Here is a 20,437-nt window from a genome sequence, read left to right as displayed (position 1 = left end):
CCAATCAGACCCTTATCCTGTTCTTGCAGCATAGGTTCTTTTATTCACCAGCCTCATAATGAAAGCAGATTCCCACCACCTCTTATATATGTGGATATGCACAATTCTAAAACCTGGTTGTAATGCACATTCTTGCATTGAAGTGGCCAACAGATTTTATTGATTTAAATGGGTAGTTAACATGGGTTTCCCCATTCACCTCAATGCCCATGACAATCACTGACCAAGTCACACATGTGACATCACCAGCCTTACAAGTTCTCTATGAGTTCCAATTGGTTATCATCTATTTTTATTTTGTAGGAAAAATTGCCAGGTGACCATGCTTGTCAGGCTTCCTACATAAACAGAAAAAGAGAGAGAGAGAGAGAGAGAGAGAAGCTTTCTTCCAATATTTCACTGAATATGACTGACTTGCCTTGCCTTTTTTGGATTGTGCCCAATTCATCCACTTGAGATAGCCTTCCATGCTTCTGGTTGTTCTGCTTTAGATAACTGTATTCCTGTGAATGGTGCACTGGGCATTAAGAAATGGCTTCTTTATCCAGTACACACAAGAGTTGCATGAAAGGGCCCAAGTGTAAGAAATCCGTTGAATGTGACAGGGACAGTGCAACAGACTGACAATGCTGAGAAAATGATGATATCATGGTTTCTGAAATCCAGAAAATAGTAAGGGGTGGGTGGGGGAATTGACCGAGTCTAGGGCGTGCCGCGGGATCATCCGAGATGTATTTCCATCCTTAAGATGAAGTCCGTGAAGGGAGGGGTAACACGAGTCGACACTATCAATAAAACAGAGAGAGAGAGAGAGACCCGGAGGGTGGTACAATAGGTCAACCAGACAAGCACATTAGCGCATTAACTGTGAAGCAGCAAGGCTCAGCAGCGCATATCCCTTGCTAATTAGGACTCCATCCCGTTCGTGGGGCCCGTATTCTTCCCCATCCAGCTAGCCAGCTAGCTAGCTCAGTGTGTTTTGCTTCGCCTCTGCCCTGCCCTTCTCTGCCGTGAACTTGCTCCTGGGCCTATTTCTCCTCCATGCCAACTAGTCCACACCTTTCTTCCATGCCGCCGTTGTTGCTTTCTCCTCCCGTCTGCTAAAGCACTTTTTCTCGTGTAGCTTTTTGCTTTCGCCACTCGTCTAAATCTCTTACCGCCACTTCCTCATCAACAACACTCATTATTGTTGGCATTGCCGCTCTCTTTCTTTTGCGTCCATTGATCCAATTTCCCCAAGTGTGCGTGGTAGTCCGTTGTGCTCGTGTGGCGGGGTGTTTGTTGCTGTGTGTTGATTCAAGTGTTTGCAGTACCTTTGGCGGAGTTCGTAGCTAGTTGTTTTTTTTGCCAATTGGCCGTTTCTGGACAGAGTTTTGGAGGGTGTAGAGGGAGAAGTTTGGACTGCTTTAGCGTTGGCCTATGCTATTGAGGAAACGGTTCGAGGGATTGTTCTCTATGTGCGTTCGATCTTTCAGCTTGGTGGTGTTGAAGCACGGTTTGAGGTGTTGTGCTCAATTACACTGCTTTCTGGCGGTTCCTGCGGTTTCTGATGCAACTGCTTGAATACTTTTCCATCTCTTTCTTTTCCCCAAGATATGAGGAGTTGACGGGCCATCAACTCTGTGCTGTGCTAGCAGTTTGGAGGATGTGGCTCCGATGTGGTTTGGAGTAGAAGACCGCAAGCGAGTATGTAATCCTTGGCGATATAGTTTATTTTCACATGCCACTCGCCCTCCCGGACACAGGGGACGTGTTGGATCTGAACGACTTCCGACTGAGTCTAAGACCTACTTGATCGTCATCCTGTTATCCCTCTCTATCTTTTCCGACAGTATTATCTTGTTGCACTTGAAAGACAGTTCTTAAGCAGACTATTTTCTTCATTTGAGCAGTTTACGGGCATGGTAAAAAGTTCGTGAAGAGGAACTGTTTCCTCATTTGTAGCGAACAGCAGTATATACTTATCTGCCCTAGCACTGTGCTTGCCTAGTGGGTTCAGGCAAAGCGCCAAGGATTTGCAGTACACGTTCTTATGGTGGTTATTCTTAAAGCTTGTGGAATTTGCACGGGACCTGGAGCGTGCAGTCATTTTGAAACCTTCCACTAGGGGATACCAGAACTCAGAAGCAATAGGTACCCTAGTGTTACATAGTTTTATAGTAGGAAATGTTAGTATGCACTTAAACGAGAATGGAGTTGGATCGCTAGAGTACATTCAATGCAGGGACGAATCTTTGGAGCTTCCGTGTAGAGATGGTGCTACACAATTACAAGTGTATGCTGAGGCTCTGCAAGCCGCTTTTGACGAGGGGAGCGAGCTGCCGGACGCGGATTGCAAAAGCGAAGACGGCAATACCTCTTACAGTTTCTCCTCGCAAGGCTCTTCGACTCGAATGGAAGACAGTCATGAATGGTGCAGCGATTCTGGAGGCAAGAGTCGCGGCATGTCGTCATCATCTTTGAGGGCTCTGGAAAACGTTGTGACCCAGGTGTTGGAGAGCGTACGAGCTTCCGGATATGGCGAGGAGATGTGCAAAGAGTTTCGTGAACATTTTGCCCGTTTACCGGCTCGGTAAGCTATTCGATCTTATCTTCTTCATAGTTTCTTCTCAATGCCCTGCTCTGTTACTCAGTCATTGTAACACACATTTCAGAACTGTAACTAGATAAATATTAGGTGATGTTCGTTAATACGTATCCTGTTCCTCTCCTTCGGGCTCTTCCAACGGCGGCAGGAGCCATCTAGCTCTGGTGTTCCAACCAGGGTGTGGAGTATGGTTTAGTTCACCGTGACTCTGGTACCCTAGTCAATCCGTTTTCGCACTTTTTCTTCCTTGTCAATATCGTTCATAGAATGAAAAAGCTGATTCTATCGAGTTATCTATACAGGTTCAAAGCTGGTAAGTTTTCTGGAATTCATAGTCGATCTGTTTGTATAACGAAAAATTAAATATTCTCTGACTAAGTAGTATCTGAGCTGTTGAAGAAGTACACACGCTAGAAATGAAAGTAGCAGATTTTAAAGCTGAGTTTGAAAACGTAGCTGATGCCTACAATTTGGTAGATGTACAAGTCACCGCAGCATGTGGATGTTAGTAACTGGCTTGACTTAGTGACGCTAATTCTAGCAAAACTTACGGGGAACATTTGGTTCCTCTTGCATAAGTTTGATGCGCTTTGTTTGCAATGTTTTAAGTCATTGTTAAGGTGATGATTAAAATTTGGATTGACGAAATTTTCCATTGTGATCGCCCGAGTAAAGCGAATCATCAGTAACTTTAGTAAAGATAGGTAGATCATGATTGTCGTTAATGATATTCACTGAGGTTACGAGCGTATTTTAGTCTCGAGTGTAAAAAGTAATTGTTTTTTGTGTGTAGATTCATAGTATTTTGCTGAAGCGAGTGTTCGTTAAGGGCGAGTGAGCGCTATTATCAGCTCTTTGAGTTTTACAATTTCAAGTCATTCAATAAAGTCCTAATTCCAAAGTAGACGTGCGAACAGAAATGTCTTATACCTTACCACTTATGTCAAGGGTCTAATTGTTCTGAGTGTAGACTATCTTCAAAGAAAATTTCGTTAGAACAAGTGGCTATTAGAGTGACTAGAGGTTATTTCGACCACAACGCACATTGCACAATATTTGGTAGTTAAACAATCTGTGTTTTGGTGCTTCGTGAGAATACCTAATGCATCGTAGCATCACCAATAGCTTTCAATTGCTGATATTGCTGGGAAGTTTTTGCAGGTACACATTGAACATTGATCCGCATAAACATGAGGATGTTCTGCTTCACATGGAGTTATTACAGGATGCGCGAGAGGCAGAATATGCCGCCAACTGCTATAGTTATGGTGGTTATGCTGCCCCCATTCCACAGGTCCATGTCCGGAAAGTGCTTCTAGCGGGGTCACTTTCAGGTGATGCACTGGATTGCAATGCTCCCGTACCCTCTTCGCCAGGAGAAAGCGCATTTAGAAATGGACTACGAATCCCGAAACCTGCCTTCGGGTCTGGAACAAATTTGGTAGGGTTGGGACTTGGTTGTAGCCCAAAAGTCTACCCGTCGGAGCAAGTTCTGTGCCGGTCATTTTCAACTCCACTAAGAGGGATGCCTCCTTGTCTCCTTCCTTTGGAAGAATCTCCACTTAGCTGCAACGGGTTGCAGCACGCCATTCCCCGTCCTGCGTTTGGAAACCTTTCGAACTCCTTGTACAGTGATGATGTAGGCTCCGGATATATCACTGAAAATGGGGATGCTTTCACACCCGTCGGATATGAAGTTACAATTGCCACTACTGATAGACAAGGGCTTCTTAAATACTTTACATCGGCCTTGAGCGATTCACATCTGCAATTGAACATTAAGGTAAATCTAATACTGAAGTTTCATTCGCCTACAAGTTACGCAGTAAAATTATTGCCTCCGAATCCATTTTCGTTCCCGCTCGATGTAAAATTATTGCTTTAGACTTAAAATAAGAATATGAGAAGACTATTTTGCATATGGAAGTCCCTACCTCGAATTCCGTGGATACGACTTTGCTGGCTTCAAAACCATAGGAACGGGCTTTCATTCGGATTTCGCCTACTGTCCATTTTCGGGTTAAGGTTGTTATTGCCATCTTATGAAGATTGTTGATCAATTACAGGAAGCTCACGTGTTCAGCACAACAAATGGAATGGCATTGGAGGTTTTTGTTGTGGAAGGTTGGCATGGTGATGAGGTGAGCTCTTTATGTGTGTTTTTTGTTTTTGCTTAATTATTATTATTATTATTATTATTATTTTTTGAAGTTAATAAAAATTTAAAAAACACAAATCAAGGGGTATGTACTATTAAACATCTTCTAACTAGCTGATACCGATGCGTTGAGAAAAGGGACATCATTCGGCTCTTTGTATCCTGATCTTTCAAGTTTTTATGTATTTTCAGGCTGAAGAACTTAGGCGCTCAGTTTTGGAGGCTCTAGTAAAAAAGTCGGGTGCAGGAGTCAAACCTTCTGAGGATTCGAGGTTGCGAGCGGCTGCTGCAGCTATTCAATATGAAGATTGGGCTATAGATTTCAATATGGTATGTTCCAAGTTGTACTGCAATAATTATCGACTGTGTGAATTGATTCTTAGGATATTATCAATGTCAGCGATCTTCTTGATGCTTGAAAATTAATTACCAATCTAAGTTTTTGAGGATTTTGTACTCCTGGACCGCGCAGCTTGAGATAGGCGAGAAACTTGGAACTGGGTCGACAGGCAGGTTATACAAGGGAAAATACTTGTCCCAAGATGTTGCAATTAAAATCATTGAGATAGATGAGTACAACGGCAGTGGCACAGATTCAGATACCCACAGGTCTGCTCCAGCGGCGGAGCGGCTACAGATATACAAGCAAGAGGTCTCTATTATGAGGTGGGCACACAGGCAATTCGGTTTCAAAATTTATGTCGGTGGTGTTGACAATTTTTTGAAGTTCTGTGATGAAGAAAAAACCCGCGCGTGTGCGCACACACTCGTGTTGAGATCTAAATCATAGACGTTCTTAGAAATGGGAGCCTATACGAGTTTCTAACATGAAGAGGAAATGTTTGAGCGCAGATTGGTGAGACACAAGAATGTGGTGCAGTTCATCGGTGCTTGTTCTAATTGGCCTAAACTCTGCATTGTCACTGAATTGATGGCTGGTGGCAGGTGACACATTTCTAAATATCCTAAGTATTCTGCATCCGTCTGGTTTTCGTTCACTCTGTGTTGTTTTTGTCCAAAATGTGCGTTAAATGTCTAACATCAACGGAGACCACGATCATGGCTATCTGTTGTTTTGAATCATACAGTTAATGAGGTGTACTGAAATGAAAATTGTTAGTGTTTCATGTACATGTATAAGTATCATCGATTACAATCTATTATCACCTTCAGCGACTCATTTTGGGTGGATGTGTGGTTGTCTGGGTGCAGCGTCCGAGACCTTCTTGACCATCGAATGGGTGGTCTAGACATCTCATCAGCAATTAAAGTTTTGCGTGATTCAGCGAGAGGGATGGATTTTCTGCACAAGTAAGGAACTCTTTGCCCATAATACATAAGATCTGTCTTACCGACGAAGATCGGCCATAGCGAAAAGAATGTTTCGATAGAGTTTACATTGTTATGAGCTTAGGATGTCAGCTGCGTGACATAATGTAGATAGTCTGAGACATGTAAACAGCTGTTACGAGCACAAACATGAATTCGCTTTATTTTGACACCTTTAAGAAGATGAGGAACTCTCAACGGTTTAATCGGACGAAGCGACAAATTTTCTTACTATCACATATTGAAATTTACATTTCGATAGGATTACGCTGCTATATGATTCCAGAGTAGTTGGTGGTCATGGTCCTCGTTGTGGGGATCAACATGCTTTCGCGTCACGTTTTCTAACATAATTGTTCATCTGAGCAGGAGAGGGATTGTACATAGAGATATGAAAGCTGCAAATTTACTGATTGATGAGCATGATGTAAGTTTCTCTCGCCTCTTACTCCTGTTCATTCGTTTCATGCATTATTTTTCTCGCGTGCAGAGTGGCGATGAATCGATGATTTGAGATAATCATTGCAGGTTGTCAAAGTCTGTGACTTTGGTGTCGCTCGTCTGAAGCCTGCTTCAATCAATGCTGCTGAAAGAGGTGTCTGTTATTCCGCTGAGATGACAGCGGAGACGGGGACTTACCGGTGGATGTCTCCTGAGGTATACGTCTTGCTGTTAAAGGCTCTTCATGAATTCTTAAAAATATTTTAGGTTACAAAACAGTAAATTCGTCGAATTTGCTGACTGCATGTAATTAGTTGAGGTTCTTTTCTGCAAGTCTTTACTGAAACTAAAATTAGGGTTTTGGAATTAGTGTTGACATTCTCTTGTCTGTTCTTTGGGTGTCGAAGATGCTGGAGCATAAACCTTACGATCACAAAGCTGACGTTTATTCCTTTGGGATCACAATGTGGTACGTCTCATTTCTGAATGTTTCCATCCTGTTAAACCTAGAAGCAAAGGTTACATCTGCATTTTCTTTCACGTTATAATTATGATGTGATTTATTTGATCAGAATCTTCCCATGACTAAATCTCTAGTAGATTCGTCATTAATTGGTACTTTGTTCTCATTTTCGGGGAGTAGGGAAGTGTTGACTGGAGATATACCTTACGCTGGCCTAACTCCTTTGCAAGCTGCAATTGGTGTCGTTCAACGGTGGGTTTTAATCTCCTACACATAATGTGAAAAACGTTCGTCTTCAAGTTTAGGACATTGTGACAATGTCGGTTCTTTAAGATAACATCTATTTAAACTACGGCTTGTTGTAAAATCTTTCCAATCCATTCATTTGGAAGTATAACAAAAGCCGTGTTTTTGATATATCGAAAGCTGCTTGTTTGCTAGCAATTCAATGGGGTTGTTTGCCTTGCTTTGAGTAACAGTCAGAACTCGGAAGTGTAAGAAACTTCCACTTGTTTTGGTGCACATTAAACAGTCTGCATGGTATTGATAGCTATGTGCATGCTCGATTCCAGGGGACTTCGTCCGGAAACTCCACCGTACATACCTGAAGTTTTAGCGAACTTAATGCAAAGATGTTGGAATAAAGACCCGCAGGAAAGGCCCGAATTCAGCGAGGTATAGAGAGTCCACTTTTAATACTCTTGATCTTTGATTCTGACATTGACAGGTTAGAATAAACTTCAATGCAGTTTTACAGGATGTTAGGCTGTGCTTAGTTGTTCCGAGAAATTATTTTCTCACAATTTGGGGCTTTTTATCTGTTTTCTGCTAGTTCCAGTCAATAATTTACTAGCATTGCCTTGTGTGAGCCAACTTACGTCTTAGATTTTTTTGTTTCCTGCAGCTAACACACTCGTCATAAATTGAAATTTTCATAGGTACTTAGCACACTTGAGAATATGGTCATCCCAACGACTTCGAGGAGAGTAGCTTCGAGGAGGAGGACGACAAACACAGCTTTTCGGCCTTCACTTCATTAAATTTATTGTTGAAATTATTCGATGTGAAAACTCACGGAGTCCAATTTTGTAAGTGTATACAACGCTAGATTGTGTTTGTAACATTTTGGAGAAGCTTCGGTTCTCGAATATCTCATTTGACAACAACGTTTGATTGTTTTTAGTTCTTAGCTCAGCATCAGCTTCCAGGCCGTCAACCATAGTGATAACACTCCTGTCAAATAGCGATTCTTTATGTAGAGTAGTGTTTCACCGATGCTGCTACGGAACGTCCTACATCCCACTTTAGCATTAGCATGAGGTATTGTATCAACATGAGGCGCACGGTGTACATACCTTACAATCGGGTGAAGTTTGAAGGTCATTACTGCGCACCTCATGATATTTTTTTGAACGATTGTGGCATGTGTTATAAACCAGCCATGGGGGATAATTACTTCCCTAATATGAAATTGAAAGGCATGAGTGATTTTACATATGTTATTTTCAGGTTTTAAAATTTATGGATTGCGGTGTTTGAATAATTCTGTATAGTAGCTAAGGACAGATTCCAATGTTGAAAGTTGGTTTGAGCTTAGGACAGGTGTGAGAGCTATCTGTTTGAGCCACTGTGGCTGGATTTACATTGTGATCTCTGAAAGCATAGAGAAAACTTTGTATTCATGGAGTAGTGCTGAAGAAGTTAAAAGTTATGTTTGGAGTTGATATTCATGAAAAGATTGAATTTTAATTTTGTAGATGTTGAGTGTAAAACATGGATGTTCATATTGTGGCTTCTTGGAAATTGCATTCTTGAAATGGTGATTCAATTAATTAATTAATTATTTTTGTTGAAGTCTAATTTTTTTGTTGGAATATATGTGTGTGTATATATATATATATATACACGTACATATACATATGAGAAGATTATCATATTCAATATTTCATTTTATTTATCCATATTTAGAATATTTTTGTAAGACACTTTTTGAATTTGTATTGAGAATGTTGTATAAATAGATGTCATCCAATGGACAACTATTTATTTAGACAAAGTATCTTCTTGTTAGGAATAAATGTGGTTTTGTTTGATTTAGTTTGTTTAAGCCACCATTCAATTTAATCAAATCAAGATCAAAATGTCCAAATCAAATGTAAATCAAATCATTGAATTTTAAATTATATTTAATTAAATTAAAACTAAACTAAAATTTGGAATTTGAAAGAAAAAAAATAAAAAAATTCAAACTATATTGGAATTTTGACAATATAAACTATTAAGGGCAATTTTAGTTTCAATCTATGCCATGAATTATGTCACTATGTGATAATTGTATTTATTTTTAATTTGATAGAGATCTCCAACTATTGTATATAGTATCAAATGATATTAATTTTTTTTGGACATGGTGTGAGTTAAGTCATTGTAGAAAGGTTCTCCACATATTTTGAAGAAACTTTGAGAAAAAAAATAGTATTTAATTTGTTTTATTTTGATGATACAAATAATTGATAGCAATTGATAAAGATTTGCCATTGATAAATACTTGCCAAGTTGAACAATGAATTTTAAAGTTATTTTAATGCCTTACTATGATGTATGTATTGTACAACAAAATAAATAATTATATGTAATAAGATTATCATTATTATTCCATAAAATAATCATATTTATAACAAGAATCACATTTTGCTATTATATATGCCACTAAATTCCAAAACCTTGCTTGCAACGTGAATTGGAATGACAAAGCCCTTATCAACCAATTTCAATATGGATTAAAAGATAATATCAGACTTATTATTGACAATGCCAAAAACAAAAACATTCATTGTTTAAGCCAATGCATGTAACAATCAACTTTTTGAAAGATGCCAAAAACAAAGATTTGGTTAAAGAAATATACAATAAGTCATGACAACAATTATTAAGTTTTCAAAAATTTATTCATCAAGGCCAAAATCAATACAAATTGATACAATATATTTTAAACCTCTCACTCACCATGAAAAGGCTCAATGTTGTCAAGAAGGTTTGTGTTTATATTGTGGAGAATCTAAGTACATTTTTCAATATTGTCCAAAGAAGCAATACAATTATAAAATGAAGAGCATGATTGCCAAAAAAGATAATGTGTTGGGAAATAAAAATTTTCAGCTACAGTAGGGATTGTGTAGCTAGAATCCTATGCAACACCTAATAAAGATCCTATATCTCTTTAGATCTTTCACTTTGCTTTACAATAGATGTTTGTTTAGGGCCAAAAAACTACAAAGTCCTTGCCTTATTAGATTTTGGAGCTTTATCTTTTTTCAGACAAAAACTTTCTTAAAAAAGAAGAAATATCTTTAGTCAAAAAAACTTAGTGCATGTAGAAGTCATAGATGGTCGTTTGTTTCCTAAAAATGTTACTCATGAAACTATTCTTTTAGATGTGCCAATTAATAGATATGATAGCTTGATTATATTTAATGTGATTAGATCTTCTTCCAATCTAATTATTTTAAAATTAACATGGCTAAAGAAGTATAATCCTCAAATAAACTAAATTGCTTGTAATTTCAATTTTTTATATACTTTAATTCAAAATTCTATTATTCAAGTAGAAAGTTGTAAGTCTAATACAACCAAACTTTTATTGGTAGATGTAAGAGTTTTTATGTATGTTGCAAAAGAATGGTCATCTTTTCTTATTTATGCCACAACCATTTTTGATAAAGGAAAGACTTTAAGCAACATTAAAAGCTAGTACTAAGATTACTAAGATATTTTTTAGAAAAAAATACAGATATACTTTCAAAGCATTGTTTCTATTATTTTTTAATCAATCTTTAAGAAAGAGCTCAACCACTATATAGATCAATCTATAGCTTATCACAAAATGAATTGACTACACTCAAGAAATATATTGATAAGAACTTAATTAAGAATTTCATATGCCATTCAAAATCTTTAGTAGAAGTTCCTATCTTATTTATGAAGCAAAAAAATTGATCACTATAGATGTTTGTGGATTATTGATATGAGTCATAGAATTGACTCATTGATTAGGATGTGGCTATGGTAGTATTGCAATTGTAGTTCAAGGTTGTTATATTCTTGTTTTTTTTTTTTTTTTTTTTTTTTTTTTTTTCTTTGGACGGAAGAAAGAACAAAGAATATATTCTTCTTTTTTTTCCTTTTAGTTCTTGCAACTTTAGGTTGGCAATCAAAGCATCTATATTGTACATGCAAAGGATGCTAGTATGTTTGTCAAAAGATTTTGGCACTTTTATAATCAAGATTTGTGCTATAATAATATAAGATACAAATTTTTGAGGTGTAAGGTGTAAATAGCTTCAATCTAAGTTCAAGATACACTGAAGGAGCAATTGAAGGGATCTATCTATGGATTATATGAGTTAGAAGGATGTGATCTTTTTTAAGAATCGTTGTGTAGGATTAGCAATGAAGTTTGGAAGTGAAGGCACTACTTACAAGGCCATGGGTGGTATATTAGAGTACTCTTGTCGACGGCCTTAAGTGGTTCATCTACTTGCAAAAGTTGATAGACTTTGATGGATGGTAGCTGGATCTTAACAAAGAAAGAACTTTTGCAACCAAAATGTCTAGTAGCCATGTTAGGTTCCTCTATGAAAAAATTGTATTAGGCATTGAATATCAAGTGGTGTTCATGGAAGAAAGGTTACTTTGCTCTACTCTCCTTGGAGTTGTACCAATATGGTGTTAATATTGATGTGAGTAGAATGGAGAGTCTTACAAGAATTAGTGTTGTGGAGGGCATTATAGCTAGTCGCAAGAATCAATAATAATAATATCCTTCATCAGCATTCTTTTTAATAAGAATTCTGGAGTGGATTAATTTAGATGGATGAATTATAGTCAAATGAATTATGGCAAAACTATTTTAGATTAAGATAAATTCAATTTAGAATTTGATGGAATTAGAATTTTGGATGAAATTTTTATTAAATGAGATTTAATTCAAAAATGAATTTAATACATGGATGAATCATCATTTGTGAATGAATTATTATTCAAAGAAGAAATATCATTCAAAGTCAAAATTTTATCAATGAATAAATTTTAATTAAATAAAAATTAAATTAAGATATAAAAATATAAATAATAAAATATAAATATGAATATAAATTTATTAATTTATTTTAATTATATAGAATTATTGAGTGATTTATTATAAGCCTGAGTTGCTACTAGAGATTTTGTTTGATTACATGGATGATTTAAGAGATTGTAGGTGTGCATTGGTTAAGATTTAAATAAGAACTAAAATTTCTAAGGTTTCTATAATTAATTCGCTTGTTGTGAATTAGAATTAATTTCTGACTAATAGAGGTTATTTTAGCTTACAATTGAGGACTTAATAAGATCACTATTAAAATTTCTCAATCAATTAAATCAAACAAAGATCTATACCAAAATAGATCTATAAGGAGCATACAACCTTGTACACATTAAAAAACAAGATGAATGTAAGATTGCATTTTGAACCAAGAATAAGCATTTTAACTATAATGTTATATTTTTTGGACTTACAAATACACCAATTACTTTTTAACATCTTATAAATGAGTTTTTTTAGAAATTTTTTAGATGATTTTATTATTTTTTATCTAAACAATATTTTAATGTATTTTTAAGAATACAAAAGAGCATAAATTTTATATTTTTCATGTGTTACAAAAAACCTATAGATGCAAGATAATATGCCAAGATAAAAGAAATGGATATATTACACAACTCAATTTGATTTTTTAACATACATCATTTTAAATGATGGCCTTATGATGGATCCTAAGAAAATTCAACTATCATGGATTAAAAGATTTCAAAACTAGTAAAAAATATGTAATATTTTTAAAAAAATTTAATTATTAATAAATCTTTATTAAGAAATTTTTTCAAGTTAAAATTCTACTTACACATTTGACTTGTAAAGACAAAGTTGAGTAAAATAAAGAAGCTAAAACAACCTTTAAATCTTTGAAGATAATTTTTGTTTTTGTACGAATCTTATATTGCATCAACTTCTTTCAGACATATTTTATAGAAACAAATGAATTAGACTTTGCTTTGGATACATTATTATCATAATTGAGTGTAGATGATAAACTTTATTAAGTAGCTTTTTATTCAAAAAAAATTTCAACAACTAAAATCAACTATGAGATTCATAATAAAGAATTTCTTGCAATTGTGGATTCATTTCTAAAATATTGTCATTATTATGAAAGCACTTCTAATTCAATCAATATGTATATATATTATAAAAATCTCTAATATTTCATGTCAATATGTATTTTGAATTTTTGTCAAGCTTGTTGGAACATATTTTTGTCAAGATATGAATTAAAGATCACTTATTGAGAAATAAACAATAAGATTTTTTAAATGCCCTTTCTAAATATTTTTATCTTGCACCAAAAGAAAAAAAATGCAACTTTTGATTAACAACAAATAATTTATTTTGATTTAAATGAAGTTATATAGGCCTTAATAATGATTAAATATCATGATGGTCTTCCAACCTTGATATAAGATACTATTGATGAGTGAGATGACCTATCAACTACTTTTGAAGGAAACAAAGATAACAATAAGTAGCAAATACAATTTATTGCATCTTGAACTTCTTCAACATATAATTATTATTTTTATATATAATCATTTTTTTAAAAAAAGATAAATATTAATTATTTAAATAAAAAATATTAGGTAGAACATAAATATAAATAGATTTAAAAATATCTTATGGTGAAGCTTTTTAAAAGCTTCATAGAGGCAGATTTGACCTTAAACATGTTTGTAGTTGATTGATAAATTAGAAATTTGGCTAACAAGTTATTCACATATTGCACATGTTAGTCGCTTGTGGTATAAGGTGATCATGTAAGAAACTTATTTTGCAAGTTAGATACATGTTGAAGGTTCTATAGAATGTTGCCATATAATTCTTAATTAGATAGTATACATAGAATCAAGAGTGAAACCTTCTTCACTCTTGTCAATGCCTTTCTTGTTCTTAGTCATGTTTTAAGAGTCTTCAATCTTCTTGTCTTTGGCAATAGCTATGTTAGTTCTAATATTATACTATCTTTGAATGATTATCTATTCTTTTTCAATGATATAAGAGTGTATTGATACTTTGGTTTTTTGTAATATATGTCCTTGATAAAAAGTTCCACATTCATTGCAACTAAATCTACCACCTATTTATAATATAGTACTAAAAAATATTTTGATTGTAATCCATATTAATGCCAAATATTAGCATAAAGTTGATAAATTTCATACAATCTTTTAAATTCAACATCTTTATACATACCTTTTTCTACTAACATCCTTCTTTCAACTTACTAAAAGTTATTCAAAGTCATCTATGGCCTATTCACAACTCCTTAAGGAATTCTTTGATAATCTTTTGTTGAGCTTTAAAACTACATATCACCTATTATAGTATTTCTTCTCTCTTCTTTGGATGCTTCAATAAATATTGAACATATAAAAATTATTTATAGGTTTTTTTTATGGATTTTTTAAAATTCTTAATCTATCCAACTTTTTTCTTCCTTTAATGTGCTTAGGTACTTTTCAACATCTATCCATTTATCTTCATACAAATTTCTTTAAAATAATTCTAATGGTATATTTAAACATACACACACACACACACACACATATATATATATATATATATATATATATATATATATATATGAATATATTTTTGATAATACATTAGAATAAAAATTTGAATCCACATTATCTTCCAAATCAATCATATCCTCTTTATTATAATATCTTGCTTGTAATTACATGTATGAAATTAAATTATCTTTTCTTATAATATGCTTAAATTTTAGATTTATAGATTTCATTTATGCTATCTATCTTAACATATCAATATTGGAAGTAGAGAAACATGTAATCATATCTAAAAAAAGGTAGATATTTTATTTTTATAACTACAAATGTACCAATCAAGTACTCTTTTTTATTTTTCATAGCAATTGTTATACCCCATAATTCTCTTTTGATTTGTGCATATATCCTTTGTCTAGCATTTAAAACCCTTGATCCAAATCTTACTATATATCTATTCTCATATTCATCATCTTATCCAATAGTCCAACTTATTCTAATTGGATTTGCATCAATTCTTAATATCACATTTCTTTTACATTCATAATTCACTTTCTTCAAAGATGGAAGTGAAGAAAGAAGTTTCTTCAACTTTTTCATAACTTTTCTTTATTCTTCTTTATATTAAAGTTTTTGGTTTTTTCTCAACAATTCATATAATAAATCTAATATATGTGCAAAATGTGGTATCCATATATGATAGAAAATAAATGTTCTTAAAAAAAAAAAAAAAAAAAAAAAAAAAACTTCCATTGTGTTTGCACATTCTTTTATCTTATTAATAATACCTGCATTTTTAATTTTTGACTTGCATCTATATGATCCATATACAAATCCAACAATAAGAACCTCATTAATTCTAAAGATAGACTTTGTTCTCAATAAATAAATTTTTATTTTATTATATTATAATAATGGTATTTTTATAAATATTATTATCAACAATCATAAAATTAGAACATTAGAATAAGTATTATAAATTATAAAGTTGAAAAACAAATATTGAAATCAAGAAGTAAAAAAATCAGAAAGCTACTAGATCCATAAACAAGCATATATTACTATTATAAGTTCATTGAATTGATCAAATCACTAAATATTTAGAAACAAAAAAATAGTTTTTTTTTTGTAATAGAAACAAACCTGAATGCATGATTAGATCATCATTCCTTTTAATTGAAAAACAATACAAAGGAAGGATTTTAAAGAACCTTCATTGCTAAAATTACATCAAGTTACTCCTCCTAGTCTAGCTGTACTAAACTTTTTGCAATATATTGTTAAGATTTAGCAACAAAAAATATCACTTCTTAAAAAGTCTCTAAAAATAACTTTAGTGGAGATTATTTTCAAGGTATTAAAGCACCATTAAAGAATTAGGACTATATTACATGTCATGAGATCGAGCCTAACAGTAACTGATTCCAAATTTTTCTATCCCCTTGATATTTAATTCAATTTCGAACTTTGCTTTTGTCCTCTTCACGTTCAGTTTAACTCTAAATGCTGTCTCAACTCAATCAAGTTTCAAATCTACTAGACAATAACCACACAAAGCTGTAACATATTATCTTGCCTCTTTTATCTTAGAGTTTTCAAAAACCAACAAAAGATACTGAGCAAAGAACTGCCACAAAGCAAGCTCCACCCCTAATAAGTCACAATCTATCCCCAACCTCTCATTCTCCATCATCGAATGCAACAGTCAGTTTCACCACCTTTCATTTGTTCCTATCAACCCGAACCCGCCCAGACTTTTCTCGACCTGCAACACAAGAACCTCTTCCATGATTCCAGTCTTAATCCTCAATATACTGCTCAAAATTCAACGCATTTTCTCGACGCCCTGACCGTTACTCCTATTAAAATCTTTCACCTCACAAGTGGTCATTCTAGAATGGGTAATTGGCAACACAAAAACATGACACTAACACGGCCACTGTGATTGAGTAGTCCATCTGGAAGAGGACTTCAGGGGAAAATTAATGAAGAAGACAGAGCCCCAATGAATGAACCACAGCCAAATGGAGATTGCAGAGTCCACACGTATCCCAATAGGAACTGAAAGTTCATCCATGTGTAGGGTGTCGGCAACGGGGAATTTCATTTCTGTAACGACACTAGTGCGAGGAAACTGACAATTTAGAACTAGGGGATGATGCGTCCTAAGGACCACCAAGTCGTAGATACAATGGAAACCTCGGCAAAAACCTCATGAGTTGAATCCTTGTGAGCATTTATTCATGCATTTGTATTAAAAATCCTTCAAAGATGATCGACTCAACCAGATTCAACATAGCGCAAGTTTGGACGATATAATTTGAGGCGCTCTACAATACTCAATATAATCCATTTGAAGCATAATTTCATTGTTAATACCTCTCGTGCGCCACTAGAAGCAAGTAAGTCGGAGAAGACTTCCATACAAACACCCACAATACTACAGCTTTACAACTAGTGAGGTTCACTCCTGAACTAGCACAACTTCCAATTACAAGAAATAGTCAACATGCAAAATCAAGTCATTATAAGTTAAAACTCCTTCCCATAAACAGTATCAATCCTCAGCCTGACTATGTTTAATACCTTCTGGCTCGCAACCGACAGTACGTGGAAAGGAGCTCAAAAGCTTCAAAACGTTCCACAACCAGTGGTATCCAGAGCTTGAGGACACAATCCACATTAATATTCATTTTTTGGCTCGCAACTTCACGCCAAGAACACGTTCCAACTTCGCGATAATTTGCTGGTTGGGAATTGCTTTTCCCGACTCATACTCTTGAACAATTTGTGGCTTTTCATTAATGAGCTGCAAGTCACAAGATCACAACTGTTACCTCCAAGGAACAGCCATAAGGCATTGAACATCTCATAATATGAATTGACATGGCCAATAACCAAGCGAAAACTAACAGAAAAGACAAGTTAAACGCTCTATTTTAAGTACATAATCCGTATGAAAGTATTCATAACAGGGTAAGTACACCACACTTGAAAGAACACGCTGAAAAGAAATCTGCTCCTACCAATCGCTATCCATTTCGCACAATCGCAGTGCCACGTAGTGTAAATTGCAAATTGCAAATAATTGGATTGGATACTGAAATTGCAGGACAAACCTGTGCAAGTTGAGCTTGTGTCATCTTCTTATCCAACCGCGCCTGCATAATGTTCTTCTTGAGTTCAGAAGGCACTTTCTCGTCTGTTTCAAAACCAAGTTGCAACAGTTCAATACAGTTCTAAATAAACACGAAACCAGTTGCGCATAATAGCTTAAACAATGACCATCACAGACAGTTAGTCATGTCTATTACCAACTTTGTTACATCAGCAGCTTAATCTAATCACTCAAAAAAGAAGACTAATTCTGTGGTACAATATAGAAAAATTCCAGCTTCTGAAACCTCTTCAACACCGAGCAGGATTGACACTTACAACGAGAGCACAAGTCACGTAAAGCAGATAGAGTTTTTTTTTACTCACGAGCAAGAACATCTGTCTCGTCATCAAGCTTTTTTGTATTCAAGCCAGTCGCACTAGTAGCTGCCTTGTTTGATCCAGCGTTGACTGCACAAGTGATCAACTAACAATTAGATTCATGGCCGAATAGTTTTGAAATCCACTTGCCGTCTCTTGGAAAATGAAGCTTCTTATTGGCGTTATCCAAAAAATTCAGAAGTATGAAAATGAGACCATTACCAAGATACTACTAATCTAGATTCCCAACAAATCATTGAATCCTGCAGATTTCAAGTGTGAAATACGTGTAAACTAACCCTCCAAAATCGAGATCATATACATAATCCAATTCCTCAAAAGCACAAGAAGGAAACATTGAGAATGCCACATTCGAAGAGCATACACAACAAGTACCCCAGGCAAGGAAAATGGAGCCATAATTCAAAAAAGCAAAAGGACAGATGACCGAACCCAAGAAAATATTAAAGAAATATACATTTCTTAATGGTCTCGATAGGGGCGCCAGCTCGTCGCGCTGCATTAACAGCACCCTCATCTTTTTTTGCAGACGAAGTTGGGGCCTTCTTCCTGACAACCACAGGCTCCCAGTCTTGTCTCAAATCTGCCATACTGATGAGTAGATCTCACAAATGAAGACCACCTAGGAAGCAGTGCAAGGAAACCTGCAAATAAAGGGTAATGAGTCCATAAAATGAAAGCTGCAGCAGCATCAATCGTCCAAGAACTAAAGTAAAGGACAGTTTACAAGTAGCCTGCGCTCTATACTAATACACCATAACATACCCATCAGTAAGCTAAACTGCGGCGTAAGAAGACAAAAACACAGATTCTTAAGCAGCCATAACTTCCCAACATACCGACGCCGCAACACAAACCAATACATACGGGGGGGCTTTGAACGAAAAATCTCTTTTCCAATTTTAAATGAATGAGAAGGAATGGGTGAAAGGAAACAACTTGTTTTGAAAACTGTATTGAGACGGCAATTAGAGGAATTAAGTTTGCGACCAAAATGCTCAGAAACTCTGGTGCTGTTAGCGATTCATGAACTTGTCAAAACAATGGCAGCACGAGCAAGAATAAAAACCGAACTATGCCAACCCTAATCGACATACCAAAGCTCTTCACTGTCCCCTGAGCCAAACCCAAACAACACGTTGAAGCAATAAACTTATCAATTCAGGACCTGCACCTATTCATACACACCCAAAACACTTGATAAGACCCAGTTACCTAAGAATCAAGTCTCGACCACAGCCAGTTGAGTGACACCCCAATCACACAAGTGCAAGGCAACCGTCCCACACTATTCAACCTAATCCAACAAACCCTCTCACACACCCGCCGCTCAGTCGAAGGTGGTGCTCAAAATTTCCTCCACGACAACGACGACAACAACAAAAATAACAACAATGCTGCAATCACTGAACCCCACAGGACTGTAGAAGACGAGACAGAAACTGAAGCATGTCAAAAGGTGAAGGGATATCGAGCTCACTTAAAGATCAACAAATTTGCGCAGCAGAAGAAGATTGGGGGATGAAGATAGAATGTGTAGAATCTGAAACCAAGGGAGCAACCGCCGAACCCTTCTTCTGAGGTCTGGAATCTGAAAGACCTTGTGCAGTGAAACCCTAAAAAGTACGCGGTGTTGACCGTATGTATGAGCCCATGGCGAGGTAGCTTCCAAGTGTGATATGGTGACATGGGATTTGAAGAAAGTGCAATCTGCCGAGCTCTGTTACCCCTTAGCCTTGTGCGGTGCTTTGAATTCCACAAACAACTTTTTCGACAATTAGAACATTCAAATAGTTACATTCTAAAGTCTACATTCTAAAAGCTAATTTTTTGACAATTAAAAATTGACCTAAATTAATATCCTCTACAAAGTAACCTATTCTACTTCAACTATTAATTACTTTAATACTCACACTTTGTTATTGATCAAAGAAATTTTAAAGCTAATGTCGCTATCAACATAAGATGCCTATCTTTTACTAATACTTTTATGAGTAAATCAACAAGCATGTCTTTTGTTGCATAATACTTCATATCAATCACTTCCATTTTAATCTTCTCTCTTATAAAATAATATTAAATATCAATGTGTTTAATTCTTAAATGATATTTAGAATTCTTTGCTAAAACAAGGCATCCTTGATTCTCACACTTCATTGAAATTGCTTCCAATTGTACAAATCCTATGTCTTCTAAAACTTATCTTAGTCAAATTACCTCTATTATATTATGGCTTATTGTCATGTACTCTACTTCCATTGTACACCTTGCAATTATTGGATATTTATTGCAATTC

At 35.2% G+C, this 20,437-nt stretch overlaps 2 protein-coding genes across 3 annotated transcripts; one reads left to right on the top strand and one right to left on the bottom strand.

Moving 5' to 3' along the window:
* Nucleotides 1–1,184: 1,184 nt before the first annotated feature.
* Nucleotides 1,185–8,473, top strand: LOC112279888 (serine/threonine-protein kinase STY8). The gene is made up of 13 exons (XM_024514618.3): nucleotides 1,185–2,572; nucleotides 3,749–4,370; nucleotides 4,654–4,728; nucleotides 4,938–5,075; nucleotides 5,218–5,411; nucleotides 5,598–5,690; nucleotides 5,958–6,056; nucleotides 6,444–6,501; nucleotides 6,603–6,731; nucleotides 6,923–6,984; nucleotides 7,159–7,230; nucleotides 7,551–7,653; nucleotides 7,917–8,473. The coding sequence occupies exons 1-13, from the start codon at nucleotides 2,175–2,177 to the stop codon at nucleotides 8,016–8,018; spliced, it is 2,145 nt and encodes a 714-aa protein (XP_024370386.1). The 5' UTR covers nucleotides 1,185–2,174; the 3' UTR covers nucleotides 8,019–8,473.
* Nucleotides 8,474–16,858: 8,385 nt separating this feature from the next.
* Nucleotides 16,859–19,675, bottom strand: LOC112280620 (multiprotein-bridging factor 1b). 2 transcript variants are annotated; one of them, XM_024516286.3, is made up of 5 exons: nucleotides 19,357–19,675; nucleotides 18,599–18,785; nucleotides 18,127–18,210; nucleotides 17,763–17,845; nucleotides 16,859–17,452 (listed from the first exon to the last, which is right to left on the bottom strand). In XM_024516286.3, exons 2-5 carry the CDS (start codon nucleotides 18,729–18,731, stop codon nucleotides 17,333–17,335), a joined length of 420 nt encoding a protein of 139 aa, XP_024372054.1. In that variant the 5' UTR covers nucleotides 18,732–18,785; nucleotides 19,357–19,675; the 3' UTR covers nucleotides 16,859–17,332. The 2 variants fall into 2 exon arrangements, with proteins under 2 accessions (XP_024372054.1, XP_024372053.1); XM_024516285.3 differs by having other exon boundaries at nucleotides 19,622–19,675.
* Nucleotides 19,676–20,437: the final 762 nt, after the last annotated feature.

The sequence above is a fragment of the Physcomitrium patens genome, chromosome 3, assembly GCF_059467195.1.
Source record: "Physcomitrium patens ecotype Gransden chromosome 3, ASM5946719v1, whole genome shotgun sequence".
Taxonomy (NCBI): domain Eukaryota; kingdom Viridiplantae; phylum Streptophyta; class Bryopsida; order Funariales; family Funariaceae; genus Physcomitrium; species Physcomitrium patens.
This window is presented reverse-complemented; position numbering and strand designations above follow the sequence as displayed.